General features: G+C 47.8%; 2 protein-coding genes across 3 annotated transcripts in view; one reads left to right on the forward strand and one right to left on the reverse strand.

Annotated features, from left to right (window-relative positions):
- The window catches only part of shox2 (shox homeobox 2), a gene marked incomplete at both ends in the record, with an annotated part of 20815 nt that extends 13580 nt beyond the window's left edge, over nucleotides 1-7235 (reverse strand). The window contains one exon of the mRNA XM_084466779.1: nucleotides 7123-7235. The remainder of the gene's footprint in view (nucleotides 1-7122) is intronic.
- LOC311341966 (uncharacterized protein) overlaps nucleotides 1-9466 on the forward strand; it is a 15642-nt gene extending 6176 nt beyond the window's left edge. For both annotated transcript variants that reach the window (XM_084466780.1, XM_084466781.1), the window contains exon 4: nucleotides 9240-9466. In XM_084466780.1, coding sequence (XP_084322906.1) covers nucleotides 9240-9435 — 196 coding nt within the window. In that variant the 3' untranslated portion in view covers nucleotides 9436-9466. The remainder of the gene's footprint in view (nucleotides 1-9239) is intronic.
- The last annotated feature ends 982 nt before the right edge of the window (nucleotides 9467-10448 follow it).

A 10448-nucleotide genomic window follows, 5' to 3' on the forward strand; every position in this document is an offset into this window, starting at 1 on the left:
GAACATGATTTTCTCCAGTTTGTTGCACATAATTCAACACAGTAGCCTAAAACAACACAACCGTCCCTGATGTTATATAAAACCCCCATCTGGCCACACCAAGTTCAGGACTGAAAGCATCCCTTTCAGTCTTGGCATCGGAAAGTGAATTCCAAATGAATCTCTTTCTCCCTCTGTTTCGGCTCTCTTTCTCCTTCGCCTTTTTTTTTTTGCCTCATCTCTGTCTCTCTGTCTACCATTTAGGCTTCTTGAAGTTCTTCCAAATTGGGTTTTAAATGCCAATTAGGAGGTTGAATGTAGTAAAATAAAAGCAAATGCAGGCAGGATGGCCTCACCTTCTGGCTGGTTAGGCTTCAGAGGGAAGCGCGACGGACCTTTGGCTCCCAGCAAGGCTTTGAGAGAAATATCCTGCCTAATGAACACATTAATTAGAACCATAACTATTTATAAGATGATAATTAGAAACGAAGGGAGGTAAACTGGGCTTTTCCTGCAATTAATGGAGGATTAATTACAGGAGCTAATGAAGTGGATTTTTGAAACGCGTAGAGGTGAAGTACAGAGATATGCAGCCCGCTTTGTGATCACTGGCGTAATTATTTTCTCCGGCGTCAAAAGTGTTTGAGGCCCCGGTCGTTTTTTTTGCCCGGTTTCAGGGCCGGCTAATAAGCATCATCGCATCGTTATATATGCACTTAAAAAGACCTGCCGCCGAAATGACTATCTAATTATTTCTAATTGGCAGGCGCCGCGTGTTGTCATTGAGCTGTTTGGAGCCGCGGCGCAGCCCAGGGTCTAATGACGCTGTAGGCAGGGAGGACTTAGAGACACAAGGAGGGAGGGAGGGAGGGAGGGAGGGAAGGGAAATTGTGTGGGAAATGGAGGGAGAGGGGGGGGGGGCTTCTGCCCACCCCATTTAGCCCCGGCTGCCTGTGGCCCCCCCCCTTCTGCGCTGCTCGCCCAGCAGGGGAACAGGAAGCGGAACCGTGTGCAGAGGTCACCTCGCCGAGTAGCCCGACGGCAAAGTTTGGTTATTATTATTATTATTTTTTTACATTAAAAGTATTTCTCCCCCCACCCCCCCCCTGCTCGCTCGATACCGTCCCCTTTAATTAACAACCTCTGCTCATAATTTATTCGTGGATAAACGACCACCCCGTCTGTTCACGGCTCTTATTTTTAGAGATACACACACACACACACACACACACACACACACACACACACACACACACACACATTGGCGTGGTGGTGTGTTCGGCGGCCAGGTTTGCAGCCTGTCCATCGCCGCCCATGGGAACAGAGTGTGTATGGACCAGCCTCAGTCGGGCCTCTTTACCTTGTACTGCATCTTAAGTCGTGGCCAAAACCATATGGACAGCACTCTGCTACAGCTGCAGCCCTATAAACATGTATCACTTTTGTGTTTCTTTAAAGGATATATAGGTCTTGGCTTTTCAAAATGATGCGTACTGACGAACGAGGGCTGGCAACACGTAGTTATTCATGAGAAAACGGGTCTTTTCCCGCTCAATACTTAGGGATAGGAGGCACGAGGACTTGGAGGGGATTCACATTCTTTTAACACATCGCCCTGATTTAGCCGATGTTCATATGTGAGGTCCCATTCACACATCATGTTGCAAGTGTGTTTGAATGATTGCTTTGAACTAGAGTGTGTGTGTGCGTGTGTGTGTGTGTGTGTGTGTGTGTGTGTGTGTGTGTGTGTGTGTGTGTGTGTGTGTGTGTGTGTGTGTGTGTGTGTGTGTGTGTGTGTGTGTGTGTGTGTGTGTGTGTGTGGGGGGGGGGGGGGCTGTGTGTGTGTACGCTTCACTAAGCAGAGCCATGTGCTTTGTCCTGCCAGAGAACCTCTGTCATTTCTTCTCTCTCCTCCCTGAACAACTTGAGAGCAAATTGCCAGCTAATGCAATCTTTGACTGCACTTGTCTGTCCGGCGTGGACAGGCCGGGAACACACACGTGCACACGAAACATGTGGTTTCGCTCACTCAGCTAATGTTTTAATTGTGTAGAAGCGGGGGGGGGGGGGGTGGGGGGGGGAGAAGCATAAAGAAACGAGAGAGGACACCACGGTCCGAGAAATTGAAGCTGGATCATGTGTGCCTTGACTGAAGCCATAGCGTTTGGCTTTTTAGGAAAATAATGAAACACTTTCTTAGTGGGTCTGTTGAGGTTTTTCATTCATGTGAGAATTGTTTTCTTTTTTCCCTATCAATTTGAGTTTTGGCAAGAGCCGCGGCATGAGGGATGACCGAACAGGTTGTGGTCTTATGTTTGGCTGAACATGTTTTGCTTCCGTCAGTGGCTAAATGAGGAAGCCAGTGTTTTCTTCGTACACCACTTTGCTCGCTAACGCCGATGAATTTAATGAATTTGAACTCCAGGCGTCACTCCCATTATACATCGTTTACCATCTGCCTCCAAAAGGCTAGTAGGAAGGATTAAACGCAAACACACCAAAAACAACAGCACGTTTGTCTTGTCTGGTTGTTAAGTGCCCATTGTTTAAGAAACGCTAGCCGTCGTCAACACGGTGCGGAGCATGTCCGTGTTTTTCTCCAGCGTGGCCCAGCGCTGTCCAACCCAGCGACTAACCAGGCCGTGAGATTTAAAACCTGATGTCTACATGAATTATGTCTCGCTCTATAGCAGACAGGACGCACCGCAAAGAGTTGGGAAGAAAGTAACGACTGATACATTTTTTTTTCCCACAGAGGATTGACTGTTCCCTTTCTCTCCCTCATTCTTGATCTCTCTCCCTCGCTCTCTTGTGCTCTCTCTCTCTCTCTCTCTCTCTCTCTCTCTCTCTCTCTCTCTCTCTCTCTCTCTCTCTCTCTCTCTCTCTCTCACCGTCTCTACCTATCGGTTTCCCTCTTGTTCTTCTTGACAGCGGCTCATGAAAAAAAAATAAAAGAGATATTTTTCAAGAAACTTTTTTTTATGAGACAAGCCTCTGTTTTTGTCAAATGGCAACCCTGCTACTCCACCACCGGGGGAAACAAATAGAGTGCTGTGGTGCCTTTCTTCGTTTCTATTTTCCCTGTTTATAGGGTGATATTTCACTCGTGACCTGGGTGTTTAATTAAGTGTAGTTTCCCTTTAGTAGTGGAATGTGCGTCTGCTTTTCGTCGGGCCCTTCCTATGTCCTTTTTTCTTTTCCTTCTCTCTCTTTTCTTTTTTTTTTACAGTCCACCCACATGGTTTGCCTCAGCGTTTATGATTTTTCTTATACTAGAGTTGTGAGGTTCCTAAATCACTTAGGCACACCAGGGGCCGAGCCGTCCACATTTAAACAATAAAAAGGCTGTTATGGTAAGGGCCCTCAGATCTCCCACCACTTCATAAATACATAGGTATAAAAGGCAGAACAAGCATCTTCCCCCGACCGCAGAGACCAAGACAGAGGGAGGGAGAGAGTTACGCCGAGCGAGGGAGAGGGAGAGCACACCTGCTAATTGGAGCCAGCTTGGCGTTGTGCGTGTCTGTTCTCTCCGTTCGCTCTCCTTCCATGAGAATCAACCCCTCTTCTTTCTTTTTTTTTTTTTTTGCCTCTACACATTTATTATGTTAACCTAACGCTCCTTTTTTTCCACCTCGCTGACCTCCGTTTATAACACACACACACACACACACTTCTCATCCGTCTCTTTTGCTCCCTCACCTGTTGTCTCCCGCTGGCCTCACGCCTTCCTCCTCCTCCTCCTCCTCCTCCTCCTCAGTCCAAAACAACTCTCTACTGTGACGTGGCTAATTGTTCCGCTCCGTGATGGATGGAGGTGCGGCGGGAGGGAGCGTTGGAGAGAGAGAGAAGTGACTGTTCGCTTGCATGGGTGGCTGTGAGCGGGTTGGCAAGTTAGCACCTAGACTGAGTTTGACCCCCACTTGACCTTGTGTATTGGGCTGAGTGGGGCACCCCCTTCCCCCCCTTCCTCCCTATACCGCTCCAGCTGCTAATGGCTGTCATGTCGAGCCGTGGCGGCCCAGGGGTCAAAGTGCATGGGTGCTCAGCAGACTGCTCAGTTTAGGATTGTGGCAGGGTGGCTGAGTGACAGCGGGCATGTGTGGCAATGAAGACATTGCTAATCAGCATGTACACATGCACACACACACACGTGCACACACTCACACACCTATAGTCTGCATCGCGTTGTAGATAATGGTCTGCACCCCATCAGTGGCTGAGTGTTGTTGTAGGTTCATATAGATCTGAGGCAATCTTTGAAAGCCTTTGAACTCTCCTAAATGGCTTGACCCTGTGGTCGTGTGACTGTTTGTGTGTGTGTGTGTGTGTGTGTGTGTGTGTTCCAAGGGTTATGTAAAGGCTAAGAGGTTGGTTTTTGTGGGTTTTACTGCTTCCCATGCTGATGTTTGGTGTGCAGGACTGAGTGAATTAGAAGCAAACTGATGATTATGAGGAATCCAAACAGAACTTTTATGAAGCTAAGTGGTGGAAAACATCTTGTGGAATCTTTCATGCCTCTTTTTCCGTGTTAATTGTGCTTGCAGTCAGCTACTTTCACAGTACTTTCTAGTGCGTGTGTGTGTGTGTGTGTGTGTGTCCGTGTGTTTGCGTGTGCACATTAATTTATTTTGTGTCGGTCACTGCGGCTGTTAGTGGTTACGTAAATGTGCGTATGTGTGCATAGCTGTGTGTTTGAAAGTGTAGACGGAGGATGAACAGACACTGGCTGCCGAGAGGGAGGAGGCAGCTTGGAAAATGATTTCAACAGCGCTCATAATTAGAGGAATATCATAAATTAAACTTGTGTCTGCCGTCTCGTTTGAAGAGCACTCAAAAGTAATAAATTCTGGATGGTTAACATATTTGCATTCTCTTCGGCAGGCGGCGTCGGCCAGGAACAGCTGTTTTCCATGTCTTTTGGCAGCAGGAAATGCTCATTGCTCACTCAAGGTGCTTTTTAGAGACATTGAGATGGGAGAGAGGGAGGAAAAAAAAGAAAAAGGGGGACAGGACTTTTAAGTCGAATGTGAAGCTGCTGCTGTTTCTAGACGGCGCTCGACGGGGAGCGGGGCTTTAATGAAGTTGCTCAAATGGGGCTGGTCTCGCTCTGCGTACGGGCTGTCTCCCATTCAATCTGTCTTCTGCTCGCGGACGTCTTCTGGCGATCTCTGTGTCGGTGATGGGCCACTCCGCACGCGTGCTACATATACGTGCTGGCGCGTGCACGGATGTGTGTGCGATGAAATATACAAATGGGTAGTCTGGCGGGTATATTCTTGAGCTTATTGTCCTCTATACCGTTATTGCTCTTAGATGTAGACATGCCTTTTATGCGGGGAGCAATTAAACACAAAATAAGCACACCAAAAAGATTGGATTCCGATATTTGTGCGACTCATATTTGAGGCACTCGCACTCTTGTCAGATGCTGATACACTCATACATTTGTGTTTTTTGCAGAAATTAACTCCTTTTGTCGTCAGGAATGACATAAATAAATAAAAATGTTAGACGCTCATACCCATATACATTTGTATTTTTTGCAGAAATTAATTTCTTATATCAGGGATAATATATATGATAAATAAAAAATTTCATTAGGATAACTTATAATTACCTACCACCTATAACTCTTATCTGGCTTAACTCATTTTGATTGGAACTCATCAGAAACTGGGTATATTATAAGGAATCAGGAATATTAATGACACAAAAGCGAACATTTCAAATTTGACTGCATATTCATCGTTCCCGTAACCAGTACAGTGTCCTAAACGTGTAGTGCAGCAAAAAAACAAACAAAATGAAACCCCACCTCCTCCAATCAACGATCAACACACGGCTCAGCCAGAGCACTGATACGTGTGAGTGAGTGATGACCCGGTAGCCGCCCTAGCTCTCACGGGAACGCATCCGCCTGTGCCCTGAGTGGAGGAGGAGGACGGGAGAGGCTGGTCAGACCCCGGCCACCCTCTCAGGCCAGCGCCTGCTGCTGAAACGCAATAGGGTTGAGGTTACATGGTCGTTAATCACCCGCGCGGCGGTGGCGGTGGCGGTGGCCCACCCCGGGCCTTACATCCTCTAGAACATCATTTAACTAGGTCCCCTGCATTCATCCCGGCCTCGCACTCTTTCTCTATTTCCGCGTCATCAATAGAGTGAGGACAATGTAGACCTGTCTGGTCTCAGCAATATGGTCTCGCTGTACTCCGGCATTTCCTATTCCAGCGGGGAATCGGGGGGTGGTGATGAGTGAGTGTGTGCGTGTGTGTGTGTGTGTGTGTGTGTGTGTGAGCGTGTGCGTGCGTGCGTGTGCGTGTGCGTGCGTGTGCGCGCACGTGTGTGTGCTGCAGGAGTGCGTTTCGCCTGTACACCCAGCCCCGTTTTATTATAATAAATGATTCCGCCGGGGGTCTGCTCCCGGCGGACGCTCCTGCCTGTATCCAACACTAGTGGTATCGCGCGGGCCGCCATTAGCGCGGCGCTTTCAATGAAAACCCAGCGTTTAGCGGGAATAGAATGGGGACCGATAAGGGCAACGCGCCGCACAGCTTCACACCCGGCCACATAATTACCCCAATGGGCCGCGGCGAGGGATCATATCCTGGCGCGTGCCGGGGGGTCAGCGGCGATAAGCCTGAGCCCAGCTCCCCGACATGCAGCATAATTACTCTATTGATAATTCACCAGCAAAACGGCCCCGGCCAATTGCAGAGCTCCGATTTTAATGGATTAGATGGCGAAATGGGGGAGGAACGGGGGGACGGGTAGGAAGGGAGAGACGGAGGAGGGTGGGAGGTAGAGGTTGTGAGGAAGGGTGGGGGTGAGCTGGAGGGGGGGGGGGGGGGAGCGGGGTGGGGCGGGCTGCGAGGGTTCCTTTTTTAATAGAAATGAAAATATGTTTGGGCCATAGGGAGAGCCATTTCCCCTGGAGATAATAAGGGGAATAAAATGTAAAGCAGGGGAAGGGCCCGGCATGGGGTCTGACTGTGGCTGTTTATCTGTGTGTGTCCTGCATTAGCCCATTTATCCCCAGCCTCAAATTAGCTAATCATTCTCCAAGGGGAAGGACTTGGTCAGGAAATTGACATTTAGCAGCATAGGCTCACTCTATTAACTACAGTAAATTTAATTTGCCACACACCCCAGAAGTGTGCCGGTTTTCTCTGCAGAGAGAGAGAGAGAGAGAGAGAGAGAGAGAGAGAGAGAGAGAGAGAGAGAGAGAGAGAGAGAGAGAGAGAGAGAGAGAGAGAGAGAGAGAGAGAGAGAGAGAGAGAGAGAGAGAGAGAGAGAGAGAGAGAGAGAGAGAGAGAGAGAGAGAGAGAGAGAGAGAGAGAGAGACTGTTCATGGCATCTGTTGCTGACCGCAAGTTGCTTGGCTGGAAACATAAGACTAAAGCCTGGAACAGTGTCACCAACTTGTATTTCCCCCTTCATTTAATGTTGATTACAAACATAGGCATTGGCATTGTCATCACACTTATTCCAAGGCCTGTTTTAGCCGTTGATGGATTGTTTCGCCTGGAGAATGCAATCCACCCCCCTACTGGGTTTTAATGTAAGGGTTTTTCTTTGTTTATCTTTGAGTACAGCCAGTTGAATCCCAGTGCTTACTGTATTCAAAATGCAAGATCAAATGTCCATCTAGCTCATGGCTGCCACTCTTTCTTTCCTCAAACATTAAGGATATTATCCCAATTTCTCTTCTAATTACTCCGGGGGAACTGGCTTTGTATTTTTTTCGGCAGGATGCCGTGTAAACTGTTACCGTGGGGTAATGCAGCAGAGGGGATTTGACATAAATAAACAAATGGTTTCTATTTCTGCAGACTATTGGCAGGTGCACAGAGAACAACTAGACTAGAACAAGTCCTTAACCACTTATTAACCACTATTGAGATCACGCCAAAATCAAGGTCCATTATTGTCTGCATTGTAACCACATTTTTTTGTCTTTTAAAGAGGCACGTTATGGTTTAATTCGAGCCCTCCTCTCTAGACCTGTATTTTCTCTGCCATGTTATTCACAGTTTGGTCCCAAAACGCCCTCTGAAGGGAAGATCGGCTCACCCGCGATCAGCATTGGTTCTGGCCTAATTGATTCCAGCGGGTGTCAGAGTGTTGTCTGTTAGGCTGGTGACAGGCGCCTAAGGAAGATGATTAGTTTGCTATCGACAGAGAGACAGCTCTGGATGTCCCAAACTGCAAACTAATAAAGGTGGGGGGAAAGCAATAAAGCTGGCGGACAGCAGGTTTGACTGTTTTTATAGACAAATCAATAAAATGATAGATGATGGAAAATAACGGCATTTCAGCTGCCAATTCCACTGGACTCTCACAACACCGGCCGTCCTTCTGTGTGCACACACACCTACACACACACACACACACACACACACACACACACACACACACACACACACACACAAATGCACAGTTTTTCTTACAATATTCATAAAAAACCATGCCTACACAGATGCAAATGCCCAATCACACAAACACACACTGTTTTTTAAGCAATATTCATCGAAAACTGGGTCTCCAATAGTACAGCTATTGGTTTTTGCTCTTGCATGGCGTGTGTCTATGGTTCCTTTGTGTAATTTGTGCCCTGGTGTATGTATAAGTGACAGCGTTTTGAGGCATGGCTTCCATTTCCAATGGCATTTGCTGTGGTGTGTGTTGGAGGGGCGTCATAAGTAACAGTGTAAATCTCCTAGAGTAAATCTCTTTATGACCAGAGGGCCAGTGTCAGGATCAATACTGAGGACAGGTCTTCCTCTGAGCTTGCCTCTAATTGGCCGTGTGTGTGTGTGTGTGTGTGTGTGTGTGTGTGTGTGTGTGTGTGTGTGTGTGTGTGTGTGTGTGTGTGTGTGTGTGTGTGTGTGTGTGTGTGTGTGTGTGTGTGTGTGTGTGTGTGTGTGTGTGCGAGCGACTATCAGGCCTTTCTGATCGGTCATTTGAGAGCCAGTGATATGGGGTTGTGTACTGGACCTTAAAATGGGGTCAATGATGAAGTTAAGGCGGTTATTGGTTCATAACCAGAAATCAATCTGAAAAATTGTCCCATTAAAGCCAGACACCACAAAGGAGTCATCTTTTTTTCCAGAACATAACATCCAACGGCAATTAGCGCTAAGAAAAAGCTGTGTCTGTTGTATGGTCTGCAGAACAACCAGTACTCAGTGGCCTGTTGCGACCCAGTGTGTTTAGTAGACCGTAGCTGTAAGGTGTTTGCACCGCTCTGCTCCCTCCAGGTCCAGGTCCCGCCACCAGCGCTCCCGCAGCAAGAGCCGCAAGAGGAGCCGCAGCCGGGAGCGGGACCACGCACGCCGGAAGGGCCGGGAACGAGACAAGGACAAGAAGGAGGACAGGGACAAGGGGAGAGGACGGCACAAAGACAAGGACAGAGACAACGAGAAGAGCAAGGACAAGGCTGAGAAGAAAGGGTGAGTAGTGGACACACGCACTCCCATGCCCTTGATCTAACACACCCACACACACGTACACACATTCACACGCAATGCCACACTCCAAAATGTTTTGAAGTGAGACAAAAAAAAAACCTGCCACTTTAATACAGAGCTCAGTCCCGGCGCTTCCGTCCTTCTATCCATCACTCGGTGCCCTCATCCATCAATCCATCAATCATTTTCTTCCTATTCCATTACCCTGAGAAGTTAAGCAGTGGGGTGTGATTACCTTGCAATGTGATCTCGCTCCCTATTGCAACGGAGGGGGACTTGAGTGCTGCATACCTCTCGTGATCTTAAGTGTGAAGATCACCTGGTAAGGTCTTACGGCCTTGCGTCTTTGTTTGTTTTTTTGTATACCCCCTCGGCCCCATGCGCAATATGTCCAGAAACCCTAATGCGATCATGTGACTCTCTGCTGGCTAAGAATATGCAATCAACAAGGTTGGTGTTTATGAAGATGGAGATTTTGGCCAATCGATGCGTTCACCGGCAGCCGTGCTGTCTGCAACAGGGCTCATATACCTTTACAACAGGTTCCCACTGCAACCTGCCCAGGATCATGTAGCAGCGCCGCTGCTTGGCATAGGTCTAACCACGTTAGAGACCGCTCGCCGCCTCTAGCACCATATAAACCTGAGTCCCGCCCCTGGTGGTTTGCTCTAATGTGATTGAAGGACTCTGTAATGCAATTGGTGGGCAGTTGTTGTCTGTCATATTGAATGGTACAGGTGTGTGCGTCAGACAGTAGCTCCCTGTAGTACTTCCAGGTTGGGTGCCACACCGCTGAAATGCTATTTCAATACAGGCTGTATTGAGAACTCATCAGATGGTAAAAATGCCTCTTTACATTTGTAACTGTAGAATCTGTGAGGTTATTCGCATAATTCATTTGTTGTTGGTAAATTGGACATTTTGTATATTTCAGTTTGTTTTGGTTAAGGTCATTCAGTGTGGTCCAAAGAAATGCCAACGATTCACATTCCTCAAAGT

The sequence above is a fragment of the Micromesistius poutassou genome (assembly GCF_964030765.1).
Source record: "Micromesistius poutassou genome assembly, chromosome: 4".
In the NCBI taxonomy this organism is placed as follows: domain Eukaryota; kingdom Metazoa; phylum Chordata; class Actinopteri; order Gadiformes; family Gadidae; genus Micromesistius; species Micromesistius poutassou.